The sequence below is a fragment of the Ambystoma mexicanum genome, chromosome 9 (genome assembly GCF_040938575.1).
Source record: "Ambystoma mexicanum isolate Mex_15411 chromosome 9, UKY_AmexF1_1, whole genome shotgun sequence".
NCBI lineage: Eukaryota > Metazoa > Chordata > Amphibia > Caudata > Ambystomatidae > Ambystoma > Ambystoma mexicanum.
This window is the reverse complement of record NC_090931.1, coordinates 859,575,795-859,598,687: the sequence shown is the minus strand read 5'-3', so window position 1 is coordinate 859,598,687 and position 22,893 is coordinate 859,575,795. Positions and strand designations below refer to the sequence as shown.

General features: G+C 44.3%; 1 protein-coding gene across 2 annotated transcripts in view; it reads left to right on the top strand.

The window, feature by feature from the left end:
- ABCA12 (ATP binding cassette subfamily A member 12) overlaps positions 1-22,893 on the top strand; it is a 700,854-nt gene that overhangs the window by 71,045 nt on the left and 606,916 nt on the right. For both annotated transcript variants that reach the window (XM_069615933.1, XM_069615934.1), the window contains exon 2: positions 22,587-22,680. In XM_069615933.1, the coding sequence (XP_069472034.1) occupies positions 22,587-22,680 (94 nt within the window). The remainder of the gene's footprint in view (positions 1-22,586; positions 22,681-22,893) is intronic.

Genomic DNA, 22,893 nt, shown 5'->3' with positions numbered 1-22,893 from the left:
TTCTAATTATGTTGATGCAGGCTGCATCAATATATGCCATTATTACCATGTACAGACTCCCAGCCAGTAAAAATGCCATGCCACAGAAAGTATATCCAGGCTGACTGTGTACTATAAGTGTTATTACTGGCTAGATTGGCCTATATTCAATGTGGGCCAATTTAGCCAAGTAGTATGTTTGCTTTAACCTCGATGCATAGTCCTGTGCATCAAGGGTAAAGCAAAAAGAGCACTGGCAATGCTAACAGTATGGGCATTCGTGTAGGCATGGGAAAGGCACTTCTGCATTGGTATTAGGTGGCCATTGATAGTGCCAGTGCAAAATGGTGTGAGTACCTGAGCAGCTAATAGCAGTGCCTGGTAAATGCCTAATACTTATACACAAGCCAAAACTGTTGGCTTTGCCAATGCTTATTATTAAAAGAACTTCAGCGAAAGACATGCAGGGTGTTTTTAAATTGAGTGGCGAAAGGCAGACCTGATTAAGGGTGTTTTGGGTGGGGGGGCAGGAACTGGGTGAGAATTGCCATAGGGATTAGCATGGCCATGAGAAGTCTTTTCACTGTTAGCACCTGCATTCATATCCATACATTTTTAGGTAATTAAAATCGTGATGTGGGGTTAGCACTTGCATGCCAGGGGAGTGATTAGAAGGGAAGTGGTGACATGAGACATCTCATTCTCACAGCAGTCCTTAAGTGCGACGTTTCAGAAATGAAGGCAAGAGGTTGCTGCTTGTAACATTGAAGCTTCACCAGACTAGTCTCATTTGAAATGTGGAAAGATGTTAGGTGCCCCCACACAAGGAAGTTTGCCCCTTCCTCACAGCCTCTGACATTAGCGCCTCTCCCAACATTTGAAGTGGTAGTCCCCTTTCCCCCCTGACATTTTAGCCTAGGTGCACCTCTGATGCCATGAACCCACCCCTTAATGAAGTGGCCCCCAGGGCGGCTACATTTAGCGGTGGTGCTGAACACACACTCACAAAAAACACTTTCACCCATGCATTCATCCACCAGTTACACAACTCCATACATGCATGTATACATAAAGCCAAACACAGCATTGACACAAACACCAACATGCACGCATGCATTCATACACACACATATACATACTAATTTAATTTAAATACACATATACACTTTTAATTTAAAATAAAAAACACTTACCTTACCTCCATGCACCCTTAAAAAGCATCCACGCAGCCGACACGTAGACATGCTGCCTGACAAGAGAGAACTCCTCTCCAATCAGTCAGCGTGATCACACTGACAACATGAACACACTGACAGGAGAGGGGTTCTCTCCTGTCAGTCAGCATGGTCATGCTGAGCAACATGAACACACTGACTGACAAGAGAGAACTCCTCTCCCATCAGTCAGCGTGGTCACGCTGAGCAATGTGAACACACTGACAAGAGAGAACTTCTCTCCCATCAGTTAGCGTGATCACACAGACAACATGAACACACTGACTGACAAGAGATACCTCCTCTCCTGTCAGTCAGCGTGGTCATGCTGAGCAACATGAAAACACTGACTGACAAGAGAGAACTCCTCTCCCATCAGTCAGTGTGGTCACGCTGAGCAACGTGAACACACTGATTGACAAGAGAGAACTCCTCTCCCATCAGTCAGTGTGATCATGCTGACAACATGAACACACTGACTGACAGGAGAGGAGTCCTCTCCCATCAGTCAGCGTGATCATGCTGAGCAACGTGAAGACACTGACTGACAAGAGAGAACTCCTCTCACATCAGTCAGCGTGGTCACACTGAGCAACGTGAATACAATGACTGACAAGAGAAAACTCCTCTCCCATCAGTCAGCGTGATCACGCTGACAACATGAACTCACTGACTGACAAGGGAGAACTCCTTTCCTGTCAGTCAGCGTGGTCATGCTGAGCAACGTGAACACACTGGCTAACAAGAGAGAACTCCTCTCCCATCAGTCAGCATGATCATGCTGAGCAACGTGAACACACTGACTGAAAACAGAGAAATTCTTCCCCATCGGTCAGCGTGATCACGCTGACAACATGAACACACTGACTGACAGGAGCGTAGTCCTCTCCTGTCAGTCAGTGTGGTCATGCTGAGCAACGTGAACACACTGACTGACAAGAGAGAACTTCTCTCCCATCAGTCAGCGTGGTCACGCTGAGCAACGTGAACACACTGATTGACAAGAGAGAACTCCTCTCCCATCAGTCAGCATGATCATGCCGACAGCATGAACACACTGACTGACAGGAGAGGAGTCCTCTCTTGTCATTCTGCATGTCCACGTTTTCAGCTGAAAATCGGGAGGCAGCAGAGCCCGCTTCTGAGCCCTGCTGTCTCCCAATATTTTGCTGTTTGTTGCGGAGACAAACGGCTTCTCAACAAACAGCAAAATCATTACATTGGCAGAGAGCAGACAGCACAGTCCCCCGTGTGAATAAAGGACACGGGAGACTGTGCTGCCTTCCACTTGGGAGAGGGGGCTGCGAGGCCCCCCGCAAGTGCGAGTCCTGGGGCAGTTTACCCCCCTGCACCCCCCTCGTGACTGCCCTGTACTTACCCTAGGCTTCGAAAATGCCAAGTCATGTCTTACCAGGACTGTAAGAACCAATGTCTCCCCAAAATCAACCGTAGTAATGACTCAGAATCAAGCTCTTCTTGTGCTCAGAAAAGCAGACTGAAAATGACCCTGTACTCACCTCTCAATAAATTCACACAGCCTCAGACCGCTGTGCTAACAAACACACATTTCTTTTTGCCCACAAAAGCCACAATACCCATGGAGCAACAAAAAGCAGCCCACTACAGCCACGGGTCAAACCGCCAACCTTCAACAAAATGTCAGGCAAGGAATGTTTTTGCAAGAGTTTGTTCTGTCTGAAGGCCCCAAAGCTGCTTTCCTGTAAACCCTCTACCGAGTCACAATCTAACAAGGAAAATGTAAAGTAGATGAAGTCTAGAAGATTATTTTTTTTTGGTTCTATTCTATTTTTTAACCTTGAAAGGTGGTTCCTAAAGGAACCTTTCTTTTGTTGTTTAAAAAAAAATGCTTGCAGGAGGGATTCAAACGTAAGGTGAGGAGGGAAATGAGGGAAGAGGCACCAAACACTAATGTGGAGGGGCAGGTGGACAGGGGAAGATGTTGCGCGTGTTACTTCTCAGGTTGTGAGCAGTGTTTCTCATGCTCCTTGACATTTGTGATGTCATATTTGATGTCCTGGGTGTTAGTCTTAGCAGTGCACGGTGGTGGTGCGAGTTATGGTTGCTCAGCTTACCATAACTGGTGAATTTCTGAGGTTTTTCGGTTTTACTTGTAACCTAACGTCCCTTTATAAACTCTTTTTCATTGAATTTCTGAGGTTTTTATTAGTGTAACTTAACCGTAACATCCCTTTAACAAAGTTTTTTTCATTGAATTTCATAGGGTTTTATTAGTGCAACTTAACTATAAAGTCCCTTTAACAAAGTCTTTCAGTGAATTGTATAGGTTTTTATTGGTGCAACTTAACCATAACATCTCTTTAACAAAGTTTTTTTCAGAGAACTATGTGGGTTTTTGCCAGTGCATGCTATTTTCCTACAATTTACTAATATCATACTTACCCCATTACAGCAACATTTTTGTCTAATTAACAAGGTTTCACCTTAAAACTGTGCCATTTCCCAACTTCTAGCATAATTTCTAACACTTCTATACTTTTTCCACTGTTTTTGCTTCTGTCGACGTCCACAAGCGCCCGACATCATTGTGGAATGTCCGGACAGTGCCACGTGACCATGTGCTTGTGCGCGGCATGATGGCGCGTCCATGAAAGCGTTTGCACTTTGCGTTCGGGTGCTTTCTTCAAGGACAGTTCTGAATTGCATTTCCTACTGATCTAGGAACTTTCAAGCTGAAAATGTACCCTTGCACAGCTCCTACACCTATTCTTACTCATTATCCATTAGCAATCTAGTACAAAGCACATAATTGGAAGAATATTTGCAAAACTGCCATTTATCTTAAAAATGGCATCAGCTATTGCCATCCCTCCTCCCCAAGAGCCACCCACTACCACCAGCTGGAGGATCCACACAGCAGAAAAGCACAGTATTTACAAAGACAATGAAGAGGACCAAGAAGATGAGGTAGAGGTGAATGTAAGGAAAATGTAAGGAAAATGTAAAGTAGATGAAGTCTAGAATATTATTTTTTTTTGGTTCTATTCTATTTTTTAACCTTGAAAGGTGGTTCCTAAAGGAACCTTTCTTTTGTTGTTTAAAAAAAAATGCTTGCAGGAGGGATTCAAACGTAAGGTGAGGAGGGAAATGAGGGAAGAGGCACCAAACACTAATGTGGAGGGGCAGGTGGACAGGGGAAGATGTTGCGCGTGTTACTTCTCAGGTTGTGAGCAGTGTTTCTCATGCTCCTTGACATTTGTGATGTCATATTTGATGTCCTGGGTGTTAGTCTTAGCAGTGCACGGTGGTGGTGCGAGTTATGGTTGCTCAGCTTACCATAACTGGTGAATTTCTGAGGTTTTTCGGTTTTACTTGTAACCTAACATCCCTTTATAAACTCTTTTTCATTGAATTTCTGAGGTTTTTATTAGTGTAACTTAACCGTAACATCCCTTTAACAAAGTTTTTTCATTGAATTTCATAGGGTTTTATTAGTGCAACTTAATCATAAAGTCCCTTTAACAAATTCTTTCAGTGAATTGTATAGGTTTTTATTGGTGCAACTTAACCATAACATCTCTTTAACAAAGTTTTTTTCAGAGAACTATGTGGGTTTTTGCCAGTGCATGCTATTTTCCTACAACTTACTAATATCATACTTACCCCATTACAGCAACATTTTTGTCTAATTAACAAGGTTTCACCTTAAAACTGTGCCATTTCCCAACTTCTAGCATAATTTCTAACACTTCTATACTTTTTCCACTGTTTGTGCTTCCGTCGACGTCCACAAGCGTCTGACATCATTGTGGAATGTCCGGACAGTGCCACGTGACCATGTGCTTGTGCGCGGCATGATGGCGCGTCCATGAAAGCGTTTGCACTTTGCGTTCGGGTGCTTTCTTCAAGGACAGTTCTGAATTGCATTTCCTACTGATCTAGGAACTTTCAAGCTGAAAATGTACCCCTTGCACAGTTCCTACACCTATTCTTACTCATTATCCATTAGCAATCTAGTGCAGAGCACATAATTGGAAGAAAATTTGCAAAACTGCCATTTATCTTAAAAATGGCATCAGCTATTGCCATCCCTCCTCCCCAAGAGCCACCCACTACCACCAGCTGGAGGATCCACACAACAGAAAAGCACAGTATTTGCAAAGACAATGAAGAGGACCAAGAAGATGAGGTAGAGGAAGTGCCTACCTCGAGCACCCAGAGAGAATCATGGGTGTTGCAGTTCTTTACCACTGTTGGGAATCTACCAAAAGCTAAAGGTACAAAAGTGAAGTACAACTTTGTACTCAGTCACAGACTACCTGGCCATTACTCCTACTGTACCACCTCCATCCGCCGCCACACCTTATCCAACTACCGCAATGCTCTCAGAAAGATTGTTCCTTTCTTAGCAAGTAGTAGGCTGTCTTCCTCCACATCATCTTCCTCAACCAATACTGTAACCAGATAGACTACTTCTGTGGGACACACAATCCCACCAGCTACCTTGCAAGCAATAAAAGAGGCTGTTTATCCATATCTTTGGAAGACAACCGTCCTCTGTATATACTTCAACACACCACTCTGCAGGGGGGAGCAATTCCGATGTGCGTTTGAAGCTGTAATAAAGGAGCATGCTATAGCACCACCTAATAACCAAAACCTAAAAAAGGACCTATATCCCCCTCCCCATTAATTAACTGGATCCCTTCAGCCAGGTTGCAACCATTGGGCAATAGGTTCCTGAGGACTCACTGGTCGTGGCCACTGCACATATTGCACCAATTTGGCAATAAGACTATGGCTGAGGTGCAGAGGCCCAGAGGCAAATAGGACATTGGTGCATGCCTATCTCCCCCTCCTTTTATTCCCACAATAGTTTATCACACAAACAATCCATGGGTACATCAATGCTGTCTTCTATTCGTGTGATAATAATTCCTGCTGCTCATTCCTGCGGTAATGCAGCAAATGCCAATTTCTGCAATAAAGGGAAAATGCTTGAGAAGTCAAGTCTGCCCCTTCCCCACTGCCACTCACCATGTGAACCCTCTCATGTGTAGGTCCTGCCCCAAATAAACCCCTTTGTGAAAATCCACCCTGGTCCTCTCCCGTTACCTCATTTCACTTGCTGGTTGGTGTGACACATTTCTTTTCAGAACACTCGGGAGGATAGCTAAGAGGCAACGTGCTCGCCTTGGAAGCAAGACGACGCTGAGCAACACAGGTCCTATCCCTGGGTCCATGCTTAGAAACCTCTGGTAAAAAGTGTGTTATAAATAACCCATTACAACTACAACACACCTTGTGAAGTTACTGTCAGAATTTCATGGAATCCTCCAGTAAGATGAGAAAGTTCTGCCACAAACAGATTTCTCTGCCCATGTGGTCGTCTCCACCTCTGCCCACCTGCAGTCTGATATGAAACCACCTTTCACTCCTCCAAATAGCATTTTGAGAACTTTTCTTTTTCTGCTGCCCTCGGGATTGCTGCTGCAATTGCTTGCATCGAGCAAAGAAATATGCGTTTTCATTTCTGAAATGTCTCTCTGCTGCAATACACCATGGGAGGTATATATAAACATGTTTTGGGACCCGGGGGCACCCCCTTCTTTGTCAAAATGTTTACAATTACTGCACAGATGTACACCAAACCAACAAATGTTTTGTGCTCAAATTGTTTCTTATTTGGTGCAAATCCATCCACCAGTTTTTGTGCTATGCGCGTTCAATTGAAGCACATTTTTCTGCAAATTTCCCATTTGGAGGGGCCCTGGCCAAGGTTTTTATTTTGGAAATTGTCATCCAAATACGCCCAGCGAGTCAAGGTATTAGCAATAGAATTTGGGGAAAAGTCAATGCAAAACTGCTTTAATCTTCACTAAAACGCGGCGACCTCCGCCCCACAACATCTGGTTCAGCATACAATTCATTCATTTCAATATACAGTATAAACATGGCAGTATATATTGTATGTATCTCAGTACACCTTTCATGTATCTCAACAGATAATGTATGCATCTCAGTATACTGGCTATGCACATCTCAGCATGAAATATATACACATATACATATCTCAGTTTGTAGATTATAGATTCCAGTACATACTGTTTGCATTTCAATATGTGATATGACATGTCTTAGTATGAAAGGTATGCATTTCACCATGCAATATATATTTGTATGAATCTTGAATTATGCTCCTGATGCCCCTCCCCCATTTAGAGACACTGTGAGATTTAATGACTTGCCCAGGATCACACACTTTGGTAAGTGCAGCAATCCAACTCTCTCCAGAGCTCTGCATCTCTGCCACAAAACCTGCCACAGCCCCACGTGGGGTCCTGGTTAGGTTCTGGCATGCATCGATGTTGAAAATCATTACAGCGGGGAAACCAGGCTGAGGGCCAGATCTGTGATTGTAACACTTGACCCTATATCTTCCCAGTTTGGGTTGCGTGAGATTAAATAACAGTTTTATAGAGATGCTTTACATATCGTCAGCTTACTTTTGTTATATGACTTGTTTAATTTATAAAGCATCATCAGTTTAGTTTAGTTTAATACTTATAATGGGCCAAAGGCCCATAGTTAAAAAGGCATACATCTAAGACAAAGACAACCATGAGCATAAAACAAGTGGATCAGGACAGAGATGGTGCAACTACCAGTAGAAGGGGCTGGGTCATATTTGCATATTCAAAATGGCTGAGTAGCAAGAATTTTAGGTGAAGGTCTTTAGTGCCTTCTTGAAAGTTAGCAAAGGGCGTGTTTCTCTAACATTAGATGGAAGGCTGTTCCAAAGGCAAGGTGCTATGGACTAAATGCCAAATTCCCCACTCTGGCAAGTTTAACACATCGTTTAACCAAAAGATTAGAGTTGTTGTATCGCAATACATGAGAGCTGGATTTAAAGGCTGGTCTGTTTTGCAAGTAAACGGGAGCGCTACCGCACAAATATTGGTGGGTGGTAGAAATAACCCGGAAAGTGATACGTAACCTTACAGGAAGCCAATGAAGTGTGGATCGAGCCTCACTTCCATGGTCCCTGCGTTTAAGTTGGTTAATAATCTCCACTGCGCTGTTTTGAGGAATTGGCAATTTCATCCTATTGGGTGTGCAGTAATAAAATCGTAGCAAAAAAGTAGTCTGTACAAAAAATCACTGCAAAATTCTGTGGTTTGACCAAGTAAACGTTTTCCCCATTATACCATTTAAGGGGAGTGGGGGTTGCGGGGGTATCCCCTGCATCCATTATTGCAGTTGCAAAACCACTGCCTTTTTGCTGTGATTTTTTGGTGTAAACAGCCATTTTGCCACGAGTTTAACACATGGAACCTCATATTGCCCTGAGAGGAGTCAAATAGAAGGCTGCTGCAGTAGTCTATTTTTCTCTAATGATGGCCCATGCCAGATGGACGCAATCCTCTTTGGATAGAAAGGGGCAAATGCCAAGAAACATACGAACATGTCAACCAAAAACAGTATGGTTTTTGCTTTATATTTCCCATCCAAATGGAAGATTACAGTAGCATCATGCAAAGTAAAATGAGCTTAAAGTAATCTCCCTCAGCTTTTAATATTTTAGTCATTATTCCACAAAGCATGAAGGGTTATACACCCCTCCCATTTTTTATCAACTACAATTTGCGCCTCTTATGGGACAACAGTCCATAATAGCAGCTTCCTCACTGCTGTGTCTGTGGCCATCAACCTTTAATTTTTCCCATGGTAATGTTCTGCTGACACAAAGCAGCATGTGATGATGTTTCACAGGCCCAATGTTTCACAGGCCCAAGGGTGAGCCGCTGTGCTGCCTGCTCTTGAAATATAACATGAACGAATGTGGCGTCCAAGGGCCGGGAAGGCTTTTATACTTTGGTGGACAAGCAAAGTTGGGACCATTCCCCATTGCAGACAAGTGGTGTGCAGGATGTAGGCACAGTCCATTAAATCAGGATGGTCAGGCCAAATACAGGACAGTTGGCCACCCTACAATAAAATCACCAGTGGCCTCTGCAGTAGGCCTCCTGTCAAGTGGCTTGCATTGCTGGATACCACCTGTGGGCCTGGGTCTGTCACAGAAGGACGCGTGCAGGTCTGTGATGTTGTGGTGAACATTGTGGTGTCCAGTGGGGCAGCACACAAAGGACACGCAAGGTTATAGTCGCACTTGGGTCCATGCACGACAGCATGCATTATTTTGCATTCTCGCAGCAAGGAGGCATTTACGTACACCACAATACTGCTAAATCTGAAAGAGAATATACATTGAATTGAGAATAATATCACATGGCTGGTAAAATCATGTCACATATCAGGTGTTGTTGGACTGACAATGAAAAGGTTTTAATTTTGGGATATAAATAGCGCTAGAACGATGATGCAACCATGGCAGGGAAATCTAAAACTTGAGAGCAGAAGGTTAAGGCAACCAGTTGGGCTTTGACCCACCATCCCTGCTCCCTCTTTCTCCCCACTGTCAGCTTTTAACGATTTTGCCCTGATGGCAAAACAAGCAACCTTTTGCATTTTCACATGTTTCACGACACTAAAGAAACGCTTCGCTTGATAGGCGAGTCAGTGGCTGTTGGGCTACCCGGTGCGTGATCACTACACCACCGGTGTCTGATGGACGGCCACGCGTTCAGTGGACCTTTACCATTCCACAAAGACTGTCCGTGAGCGCAACCGAGCCAACGCAGGCACCCTAACTACGCTATCCATGCATTATATGATAAGTCATTTAGAACGCGCCTGTACACAAGTGTTTCTAGGCATGAAACTGCATGCCTTTTTTAGGCAGCCATAGATCGAGTGAAGTTTTCAATTTTCTGGGACTAAATATTTTATCATGCCATTAAACGCTATCAAGGACAATATATTAATATATATTTGCAGACATTTGTCAGTTTTTTGGCGATTGTCTTATTTATCTAAGTTTGCACATTTTTCGTCGCTAATTATTGACCCCAAGTATCGTGTCTGCCCGCTGCTAAAAATTGGATTGCTAAGCTTATTTAAGGATTAGTTATTGCATCTGATACTTAAATATATTCAATATTCCTTATTAAGGAAAAGCAAAAGAAAGTCCACGTTCCTTTGTTGGTGAGTTAATTCATATTTATTGCAAGTAGTTCCAAGAGGAAGAGATTATTTAAACTTCATAAACATCCTTGAAATTGCTGATCGCAGTTGCTGGGGGACACCAAAGGGAGCAGGGTCGCCAAGCACACTTGCAGAATCTACAGTGCGAAAAAGAAAACCTACCTCCCTGCATATGCATGGGTTACTATGGAGATGACCTATAATGGCCATGTGTTTTACAGCATTCTTTACAATGAACCACCCCAAAACAGTGCTTATCTATAGCATCGATTGAACCCTATTTCAATTATTTAAACAGTGACTCAGCTTTTCAACTTGACAATAAAGGCAACACATTCATGTCCAAGAGGCCTACCTGGATGCTGCCGAAATTGCCTGCTGATCCCCCACAGCAAGGCGAAGAGAAAGTCCCTTACACGACAGTTGTTCAGTTTTATGGCGACTTGCAAACATCTCCTTGCCTGGCGGTAGGTGGGCGTAGAAGGGTAGAGCAGCAGGGCTGGAATTGGAATGCGAAAGGAGAAGGCACAGGTGTTTTACCTCCAACCCTGTGTGCAGACCCCGTGCCAAACCATAACACGAAGAGCAACACCCGAATGCTCACCCAATATTCAAGCAAGGAATTTCCACAATTCCAAGGCCGCCATTTTCTAAACAATGTTTAAAAATTAAATCTAGAGCAGGGAACTTCAAATAAAAGGAATTGATTTTAAATAGTCAACAAACTTAAGGATGACTATTAATCAAAAGAATTGATAAGAAATAACTTACTGTCTAGGAAGACGTGTGGCCCAAGCAGGGCGAAAAGGGGCATGGCCCCCAGAGCCCACTTACTCCATGGGTAGCAAGCCAGACCAGGCACAGCCAAGCAAAAGAAAAGAAGGGGGCGTATTCAAAATGTCAACAGGGAATCAAAAACCACAATACATCCAACAACTGAAAGTGCAAAACAATCATGACACATCCAATGGAAATCAATGCACATGTTGCTTAGCAATGATAAGCGATACATCCTTCTGATTACGGTTCATCTGTCATTTCACTGATTACCTGCCAGTCACTGCCTCACGTTTCTCAGGGATTGACTATTTAGCAGTGTTGTCATGGTTGCACAAGCCCATCATCAGTCTCTGTTGTAATCTATTGTAACCTTTGGAGCAGTTTACAGCATACGGGGTCTCTCTGAGGTCAGTACTCGCAGAAACGTTGAATTTCCTCCCCCTTCCACTCACAAGCAACATCTGTGAACACTATTCCCCCCATAACCGACTAATGTACTCCTGTGGTCAGACCAACTCCCTCCTGCTGTCTCTTCCCCCTTCATCCGGGAGGATAGCTCAGAGGCAACGTGGTCGCCTTGGAAGCAAGACGACACAGAGCAACACAGGTTTGATCCCTGGGTCCACGCTTATACCCCTCTGGGTATTAAGTGCGTTATAAATAGCCTATCATACCCTCAGCCCTTTGGAGTAAAGAATTAGTTATACAGCTTCTGGTATGTCTTTCGACGCTCTTAACAAAGAGATGTTATATGTTGGGGTGCTTTAAAGTATACTAGTTTGTTTGTAACCCGTATATGTGGTAAGAAATGTTCTTTACAATGCACCATTTGGGCACATATTTTCTGCATTTTCATGATGGGAGAACCCCCCCTTGCTCAGAGAGGATGGGCTGGCCATTTTGACTCCCATTCAACCCTGAGATAGGATCAAGCAGGATCAAGCGGGTGTCCATACACTGCCGGCCTCTAAAGTAACTGTGACCCCCTGTTGAGCTGGCTCACCGCTGGGTCTGCTCATATGCAGCTTGAGAAGTTTGGTGTAGTCAGTGGGTTTAGCTATGGCATTCTTCTAACTGCCTATTTTCACTAGAAACAGGCCTGGCCCTCTGATGGCAGTGATATGATATGATATGATATTTATAACGGGTTTCTAAGCGCGGACCCGAGGATCGAACCTGTGTTGCTCCGTGTCGTCTTGCTTCCAAGGCGAGCACGTTGCCCATGAGCTATGCTCCTGAGACATGGCGGCCTTAGCTTTAGCAGGAAATCCTCTTTTTAGTATCAATAAAGCTCCACCCCATGTTTTAAAGGATAATCTCCTTCAGGCACTCTTTTGTAACCATGTTGTTCTCCACAGTGTTGAGCCGGTGCCCGCTCTGCGCTACCGATCTTGTTTCACGGGACGCAACTGACATGGCTCTCTTTGGGGCACTACCCCTCTTTCTGTCAGAGAAAGGGGCAGTTCACGCCTTCTTTAGGGTGCTTTTTCGGCTTTTCCAGCTGTCACAGCCTGTGGTAGAGAGACATTCACAAGTCTGCAGACATCTTGTGCAGGTTTTTTTCTGGCTGCTAAATTACTGTAAGCTCCCTTTTGGGCATGTACAGAGTGGAGTTGAGTTCAGTCAACTTTAGCATTCTTGGAGTTCTTGATGCTTTCAGTGAAACTCAACCTGTAACACGTCAGCACAACTACCTCCTCCTTTAGAGAGCCCTGTAGAGTCAGTTACTCAATTATAGGCTTCTCAAGACAATGTCCTTGCTGTCAATTATTGGCACCTGCGTCATCAGGGACTAGCAGTTTAGCCTTCTCAGCAGGATGTTTTTTTCTATCTGGTCCTAAAATCCAGGGGGTAGGTCACCTACACGTTTGCTTTTGGGCGATTTGAGTGTAACGTGATTTGCTAGCCACGTATACTGTGCGCCATGCCACCACAGTGGTCTCCCGGTGGTAAAGGCAGAGTAGATATTGAGTATTGACAGGGATTGGGTATTCCTGTGCCCAAAATCCTATAAAAGTGGGACAACTGTCTGTTTTACTTCTTAAATTAGGGAAATGCTTTAAATAAAAAACAGGAATAGCAGACAGGCAAGTGTCTGTGCCTTATTGCCACCTACACTGCTATGTTGATGTGTTCAAACCAGAGGCATGAGCAGTGCCAGCCAGACTGAGGTGCTCAACTGTGGTGTCATCTGCAGAGGGGCAATGGAACAGAAAAAACATCTTTTCATTCATGCCAGTTACACAGCATAAGGAAAGTATGTGTTACAATAGAAATACAGATGCTGTATTTCTGCCTGCATAAAAAAAAACACAGTTGTTAATGAGAACTACTTTTTTGCTCCCCAAAAAATTGTTTTATTCCCAACTTCCAGATGTGTCGTGTAAAATACTCCCATCTCAATTCTCACCTGGTTTCTAGGTTCCACCTGCTCTGAGCTCCCAGTTCGAATCTCTGAAACATTGAAGGCCCAAACAGAGGTTGTTTGGTGCTGATTGGCCTGGAGAGATGGTGGAATGTATTTTTAGTCTTCTGAGAGGTTGCCACAAGCACCAGGTCAAGCCTTATTTCATTCAGACTCCTGGGCAGTACTCATTGGGCCTCATTATAAGTTTGCCGGTCTGGGAACAACGGTGCCCGTAAGCTACCGGCACCGTTTTTACCAAACCGGCAAACTACGAGTTCTGCCAGCAGGTGCCTTTCAGCCCGCCAGATCTAACATGGCGGGTGGACTGGCACCCGTGTGCAGACCTTGACGGCTGCACCGACACCATTCATGAATGGTGCCGGTACATCCGGCCTCCCCATTCCCATTGAGTGCAATTGGACTCAATGGGAATGGGGAGTAATAATTACTGGCCCCCGGCAATGGGGATTTAACAGGAATGCTGGGGCTGTAATGCCCCAGTAAGTCCCCATTGCCGGGTTCCGGTAAATTAATGACTCCAGCAGCAGTCGCGCCGGTATTTACCGGCACGGCTACCGCCATGGTCATAATAACCCCCATTGTCTTGCATGTTAAATATGGACTGGGTATGGGCATATCATTGAATGCTTTGTTTTTTTTAAATCCATGCACCAACTTCCACGTGCATCGCAAATGGCCAGAAATCTGCCCCGTTTGACAAGCATTTGTAAAGATATCAATGCACATGCAGGACTTTAAGTGGGCCAGGGCTAGCCATGGACAAACCCCGACAGTCCCCAAAAAGTGGGGCTCAGCCAGGTCTCACCCAGGGCTTCCCGGGCCCACCACGCCATGGCAGGACATTATCCCACCGCCATGATCAAAGAGAGCTGTGACTGACAAAAGTGCCTGCAACTTCCTCTCGCAGCCCTTGGGGTCGCAAGAGGAATTTGTAGTTCCTGCAGTGCTTTGGCTGGCACTTCTGTGAGTTACCACTTCAGGAAAAGCCAGCACAGCATTGCATAAACTACAACTTCCTATCACGACCCCTCAGAAGGCTTACAAACCTTGCGAGGGGTCGCGAGAGGAAGTTGCTGCAGTCCCAGGCAGCCAGCCCTGATAAAAGGGTGCACCATCTTGGTCTGGCCTCACCGACTGCACTGGACTCCAAGTCCCTGCCCACGATGAACACCAAGACAATTCCACGCCATGCCTTATGAGAAGCCATAGCCACAGCAAGGTAAGTGACTTCCAGCCTTTGCTGTTGCAGTTTCAACTGGTTGAGTCAAACATGAACCTAATTTCTCTCTTAAGCGTTCTACTCGGCTAGCTGAACCTGCAACAGACATGTACATATTTGCCACTCTCTCTCTTCTCTTTTCCCACAGACTTCGCACCTTCTATTGATTTGTCTCCCTCTGTATCCCGATGCCTGAATTTTTCTCTCCCCTCTCCTGTGCATCTATTTACTGCCACATTGCGCGCCCCACATTCTCTCTCTCGCTCACTCTCTAAATGGAGTGGTGCATAGCCAGGATTGTCTAACAAGTGGGGCCAGAAGATAATGTAGTTGGGCCCACCGCAGTGACATTAACATCTGTAAATGCCCACACAGTGCTGCTAAGTGGGCATTTACATATTGTAGGTGGGCCTTGCCCGCTCAGGCCCTACCCTGTCTACGCCTGTGGTGCAACACCATTGAGCAGAACCGGCTCAAGCCCCCCCGCGAATATTCTGGACTATGTTGATTCTGCCTGGCTGACCTACAGAGCCGTGGCCAGACAGAAGTATCCTGTTCTGTCCAGCCACGGCTGTGTAGGCCAGTCACGTCAATTCAACGTACCCCAAAACGTTTGCAGGGGACTTAAGACTAAACCGCCCATTGGTGTTGCGCCACTGTGTTCTGAGATGTTAAACCGCGCAAGGGCTTTGCTGGTAACAAAGGCCCTGCAATTACTAACAAAGCATTTCACTGTTAGGACCTGTATTCACATGCATACATTTTAGGCAATCGAAACCGTGATGTGGGGTCAGCACTTGCATGCCAAGGGAGTGGTTAGAAAGGAAGTGGGGACTTGGGACGCGTCATTCTCACAGCAGTCCTTCAGTCTGATATTTTAGGCCATGCCCATCAGTTCTTAGACCGTGCCCACCAATTCTTATCCCACATCCAGCACGCAAGCCACGCCCCCAAATTAAGGCCCCTATTCAATTTCTTACCCCACTCAGAGCGCTGTGCTCATGTATTTGTGGTGAGGACTTTTCACTGTTGTCCTGCGGATGGAATAGGAATGTGGTATTTAAAAATGTGCTCTTCAAACAGGCCCCCATCAGAAATCGTGCAGTATACGGAGCCAGGCTCGCTGTGTGTTTTACACACTGTGTGGCATATGGGCAGCAGATGCACACTTGAACACTGTGTGCCACCCTGCCTCCTGAGGGCCGTCCTGCCCCTGGGCTCCCTCTCTCTCCTATGCCCCTCACATCTCCCCTGCCCTTCCTGCATCAAGAGTTGAAAGTCTAGGTTTGTCAGCAGCTGTTGGGGCTCAACTCAGTTGTTTGTGTTTTCCAATTTTTGACCGCCCACAAATTGTGCTTCAATTGATCATCACCAAAAGAGCCCCGTTATTTATTCAATTTACGGCATTTCCTGTCATCACTTCCTGTAGCTTATATCTTAATGCCCAACTTTGTTTCGATCTTTAACCATATGTTATAGAGGGCAGTCAGCAGACGCATACTATTTGAATTAGTGCAGTAATACCAGAATGACAATTCCCCAATCGCTTCCCAATTAGGAGCGTACCTGCCAATGTCATACTGAATTATGCTGGTCATAGTATGACATTCGGTCAGCAGGTGCTTAGCTGTCTCCAATACCTCTGGTTCTTTGCATAACCAGCATAATCGTTGTTCAGTTGGGATCTGCTCTCTACTCCCCATGACCATAATAGTTGGAAGCTGCTCCATTCTAAGTAATAGAATGAACCGTCTAAGTCTTATAGATGGACATAGGTTTAAGTAAACCTGGGGTTTCATAAAGGAATATAATCTATAATGTACAAAAGTGTGCTTCAAAGTTGCATTCTCTATGCCTTATATGTATGTCCATACCGGCCCTGGTTACTAGGCCCCGCAAACTGAACCAAGTACTGCTGAGCCAGTGTCGCATCCTCTGCTCCGCCTCTGGGATGTTGCGTGTCTTTTGCTATCTCAGGATTCCAGGGAGTATGCCCTTTATTCTGGCCTTACCTCCACCTGGATGGATATACATGTCTTTGTCATCAATTGTTTTTACATTTCTATGATCTTTTTGTTGCAATATCTCCAAATGAGCACCTCCTTTTCTCTACAGATTTGGTTTTTATGGAAGAGACAGTGTATTTCTTTTATGATAAGGTCTCTTCTCTTCTCTTTCTCTCGTCTCTTCCTTTCTCTTCTCTTTCTCTCGTCTCTTCCTTTCTCTTTCTCTGCCTCTTGAATAATGTCCTATATTGGCATGACTCATGGAGGTGCAAGTGTGGCCAAAGTGTGCACATAACTACCATACTCTCCCATTCACGATAGATGGGATCAGAGTGTCTGTTTTTTTGTAGGCCTCCAGGTATTCTGCTGCTTGTTATATTGCCCCTGCGTGTTCTCCTAACAGGATTAGGAGTTTGCTATCATCTCTGAGCCTTGTTAAGGCACTAAGGTGACTGGAGAATGGTTCATGGTATATTGTCCTTGTCTTCTCTTGTTTGGGGCAGTGTGAGAGGGAGCAGGCCCCATTTTCCTCTGATCATCGGTCACATAGTTGGCAGATACAGTCTTGCTGTGTGCTGTGCTATACTGCCTCTGTCGTCCCCTCTCGATGCATAAACTATGATCGCTGACGCTGTATTTGGTCGTCTGCTGCATGTTCTTCGAGGTTTTTACACCTACAAGATAGTCTTTGAGGGTGTATCTCCTTGTTACCCCCTCCAGTATTTCATGCTGTTTCGTGTGTAAGTCTGGCTTCCCTGGAGGTGACGTGCTCGTTTTTCTCTTCTGCATGTAGGTGTAGTTGGAGTGGTTCCAACTTCATTTTCATTTCTGTAGGGGTGCAGGGGCCTGGAGTCTGATTCTTGATTGAACGCAGCTTCTATTGTGGCTTGTGGAGGGGTGGAGGGATTTGGGGGAAGGGGGGGGAGTTGTTGCTTTTTTCAGTTTGGTTTTGAGAGCTTTGGTCTGAAAAGATGTGTTGTTCCGTTTGTTTAGATGCATATCTAAGGTTGCAGTTAATTTGCCCAACTCTGCTAGCAATCAGTGCCACCCGGGTACTTGTTTGCGGAACAGCAGCTGCATACCTTCACTTAGTATTGTCACAATACTCACAAGACCTTTTCATGCAGTTTACCCATTGCACTGGTGACATTTCCACCGGCCCTCAATATTATTACTACGTAGTTGCATTTGCGCATGCATGCAATGATTTGCCCATTCAACTGGAACTGGTATGGGTTTGTTTATGGTTGGGTCGATTATCTCTTTGGTCTTGGACTCGTTGAGGTTCGCCATCATTTTTGAGGATGAAGAGGCTTTGGGGGTCATTACGAGGTAGGTGGTAAGGTATTACCGGCACCGGTAAGGACACCGGTGCCGGTAATCCCTTACCACCCTATTCCGAGGTCCCTTAGCGGGTCCCTCCCTTAACACCTGGTTTTACCAGGCGTTATGGAAGGGACCCGTTAAGGGACTTCAGAGCTAATAACGGTACCGCAAATTGCGGTACTGTTATTAGCTCCATCCCCATTCCCATTGAGCCCTATGGGCGCTCGAATGGGAATGGGGATTGGTTCCCGGAATGGGGACTTACCGGGTCCTCCAAGGTTGGAATGACCCGATAAGTCCCTATTTCGGGAACCCGGACCCGGAATGCGGTAAGGGGGTAGCCATGGTGCTAATAGCACCATGGCTACCTCCAACCTCGTAATGACCCCCTTTGTTGTGGTTCTTGTTCTATTGGCAGCAGACAAGCCAGGTCAGCAGTGTACAGTATGCAACTGATTCTCGTGGCGCAAGCAACTGATTCTCGTGTCCTCCCTGTTAGTCTGGGTGCCAGTGACTTGTCAAAAGTGATTGATAAGTCATCCATATAAAAGCTGAATAGGTTTGGGCTGATGCAGCTACTTTGGGCCTCATTATACGGTATGCGGTAACCATGGCGCTATTAGCGCCATGGTTGCCGCCGGTATTTTACTGTGTCCGCCTTGGTGGATGGTGGAATTACCGGCCTACTCCAAGGTGAGCGGGGCCGGTAATTCACCATTCACCAAGGCACTTCCCCATTCCCATTTTTGCCCCCATAGGGCTCAATGGGAATGGGGAAGGAGGTAATTACGGTACTGCAAATTGCGGTATCGTAATTAGCACCAAGGTCCCTTTGCGGGCCCGTTCCTTAACGGCTGGTAAAACCAGCTGTTGATGTCGGGCCCGGCAAAGGGACCTTGTAGTTAGGCGGGAAGGGTTTACCGGTACCGGTCCCCTTACCGGTACCGGTAAACCCTTACCGCATACCGTGTAATGAGGCCCTTTGTCTTTCTTTCCCCCTTTCTTTCTGTCTCTTTCTTTGATGTTTGCATGTTTTCTTTCTTTCTTTCTCTCTTTCTTTCTCTCTTTCCGTCTGTCTTTCTTTCTCTCTTTCTGTCTCTCTCTCTCTTGTTTCTAAATTTTTTCAACTGATAATCAACTTTTTTCCATTTTTATTTTTTGTGCAATTATCTAATGGATGAGGCCATAGAAGAGCTGGCAAGATAAAACTGAAATCTTTGGCAATCTTTTTTCAATAAAGGCAGAGCAATTTTACTTCCTGTCACTAAATATCATGATCAGAGCAATCCAAGGTGAGCCCCTTCTATGACTGGCAGCAACACAATCTTTCTTATTAGTTATTAGTCCTCCACTATTAGTTATTTCCACATCTCTTTTGCACCTCTCATTGACACATCAAAGAATAATGAGTCTGTGGTCTGCATTTTGTAAATGGTTCCTATAACATTACCTTATGAGCCTGATCTAGACTTTTTCATTGGCCTTTTTGAGCGCCTTCTCTAATGAGAGAGGAGGGTCTTTGAATGACGTGCTCTGGCATCAAATTACTTTATACACTCCTTATATAAGTAGTCAAAGCAACAAACAAAGGTGAATGTTGAGGTTTCCCCCCAAACTTCCCACAGTGGTATTTCCACTCTTGGTTTCCATCAACCATGCCAGGTGGAATATGCTGGTTTAGTGGCTTACCTCCACAACCACAAATTTATTGTTATTGGGTGAATGATACATCAGAACATACGATACATCAAATGGAAATCTTTGCAAATCTTTAAAAAAAAATGAAAGATCAATCTTACTTCCTGTCCATAAACATTATCACCATCTCTTCCTACAACCATTTCAACTCGTCCATCCTAGAATAAGAGGAAATCTGAAGTATTTCTTCTGGACGAAGCCTAGCAGTGCAATGGTCCACACTGCAACAACATCCTTTCCTATTGGCTATTGTGTGCTCTTCATTCAGCCTCAGTGGAAGGGCATATGTTCTCTCAATTCATTTGTGGTTGGGCAGGTAATCCACTAAACCAGCATATATCACCGGGATGGAGAAGTGAGAAAGCCATAAGAGAAAAGAGCAAATCAAAGAAGTAAACAGAAAAAGGATAGGAAGAAGGAAAGAGGGTCAAGATATCATTGTGAACACGTGCACCCAACACTATGCCATTTAAGACGGGGTAGCAATACTTTGAGATGGATGGGGATGCAGAATATACTCAAACATTAATAATCAGATTGACCCAGGAAGTTGGGAAAGTACGTCTGTTTTATTTTCAATTATCTAAAACAGGGAGTATAACGAACATCAACGAACATCCGCTCAATCTTCTTACTCAACAAGTTTCATAAAAATACAGTTTATATAGCAAAACCTTATCATCATTGACGTCAATCTACGTGGCAAACTACGAAAACCTACTTGGGAAAGTGATAGGCTTAAAGGGAACATCTAGGTATACGTTCCATACTTGTCAGGGAAAGTGATTGGGTCTCTAACATCCGGTCTAACATCAACTCTAGTGCAAGTCATTATGGATGTCATCAAATACACAACGTCCTAGTCGTTACATAAACTATAGGGCTCTCTGTTAAGTGGCCCTCTATAATTGGTTGGCACCCTTGTATCCCTCTGCACTATTCCACACAGGCTAGCTGCACGCAGGCTGCCACCCAGGTGCTGGTGGGCTGGTCATGACCATAGCTTCCCACCTAATTAGCCTTCCATCTATCATCAATCTTGCCATCTGCCAGTCAATTAGCCTTTGAACATTGGCCATGGAAATGTTCTCTGTGTCTGAGAATAAAAGGTAGTATGTGCATACTTTGTCTCTTGGTTTCGATACAGCTCAACTCAGCATCTATTTTCATGCGACCATGTGACTAGAGACCATTTTCTGTATTTAAAATACTATTAAATGATGAGCCTCTGATCTCTTCAATGTTCTTGCACCTCACCTCAGACAGGAGTTGGTTCTTTTCACACGTTTGTAACTACTGCATGAACATCCGGCTCACAGTGGTCTTGACTTCCTGGTGCTGGGCCAGCCAAGCCTTTCTTGAATTCACCTCTGTCATTAAGTTGTTTTCCAACTGCGCCACACTGAAAAAGCCTTTCTATTCAAGGGTTCAGACCCTGCTAAACTGCGTTGTGGAACATCCATTGTATATACATTCCTTTGCATATATATTGGATCATCGACGCAATCTATTCACTACGTAGCCAGCCTTAAGAATACTTTTTCCTACTTGTGTTTACTGCATCCGTACAATTGTAAAATGAGTTTGCATTTTCTTCATCGTTTCTGTAGCATGAGCATCTTCATCTCGAGCCCGAAATGTTGTTCATCTTTATCACTTTGTCTTCAGATCTCATAGAATGTTTACATTCTTCAGCCTCTTGTCTCTTTTCTGGGTGCATCAGTCCTGCTTTACATGACGTCACCAATCTCCTTCCTCGCTCATTTTCATACTTCATCCGGGATTTCATTCAAATGGCCATCATATTGTCGTGAGTGCGCATATAGCTTCCTTAATGGGTACCTTACTTCCATGATTCTTTGCGGTATAGGTATTCTTACAGGAACTGCACGTGTTGCACACTGTGGTTCCCAGCATATAGGCAGTATGGGGGCGGTGCTTTGAGAGGGGGTACTTGGCTCCACCTTTACACTTGCAAAATAGCATTATTTGTGTTCTTCTTTTGAATTGGTTAACTTGAGAATTCTATAATTACGCTTCAGAATTAAAACATGTTTCCTGTAGTCAAGCCCATTACTGCTGTGTAACAGTAGACATTGTCTTTCATTGTTGTGCAAAGTATCCAATAGTGATCGGATGAGTGCATTGTTGATACTTTGTAACACAAGCCGTGGCAGCAGGGAAAATGGAAGCCCAGAACAACCAGTCTTATAGTGCTCCCCAATGTGCCACTGGTAATAATGTCAATGTTTTAAAATAGAAATATCATAACGGTTATGTTATATTTTTGTTATATAAACCGCGCACTAATTTCATGGTCTCCATTAAGTCTTCACATCCAACCCTATCTAATCTCCTACTTTCCTTTGTAGACCCCAGTGAAGCTCTGCGGACCATTGAACTTCTCATTTCCTCCTTAGCTAATACCAGAGGTTTGGTCAAATCCTTTGAAGACCACAAAGGAAAAGCACTGGAAAGCAGTAATGACAGTATGAGCAAACTGAAGCATTCAGCCTCGCTCTTAGATATGGCCATGAAACTCACCAGAGATTTGCAATATCTTTGTATTTGTACATCATGTGGTACATTAGGCATATCTCATGCATAACACATCTATTTAATATGGCACCGAGGCCCAGCATTGCCCTTCACTGCACTCTGCATACTATCAATGTAGTTTTTGTAGCAATGAAGCATTCTGTATAAAAAAATTAAAGAATCTCTGTAAATGATATTGATTTAAAAATTCAATATATGCTATGTAATCAATGTTAAAATGTTCAGGTTATTGGCCAACTGTTGCTTATACAGCTGCGTAGGCATATTCACTGTTATTTGTCTTTGTTTCGCAGATCTGGTCCTGTGTTCTGATAATTTGGCCTGTGGTCATTTTTATCATTTTGGCTATTACCAGAGTCAAGTTCCCGCCAGAGCCTGTAGCAAATTGTAAGTAATAACTATTTTCCTTTATTCCGTTAATGCTTTCTATTTCCCATCTTTATATTTTGCCAGCATGATTTCCGAGGTCTTTGCTTAGGGTTGATCATCTGATTACAGCTTAAACTTAAAAACACAATTATAATCAATCATAGTGCTTAATATTGTCTATCCATTGTAGCCAGAAACCACATTGAAATGTTGCATACTTTATCGTATTCT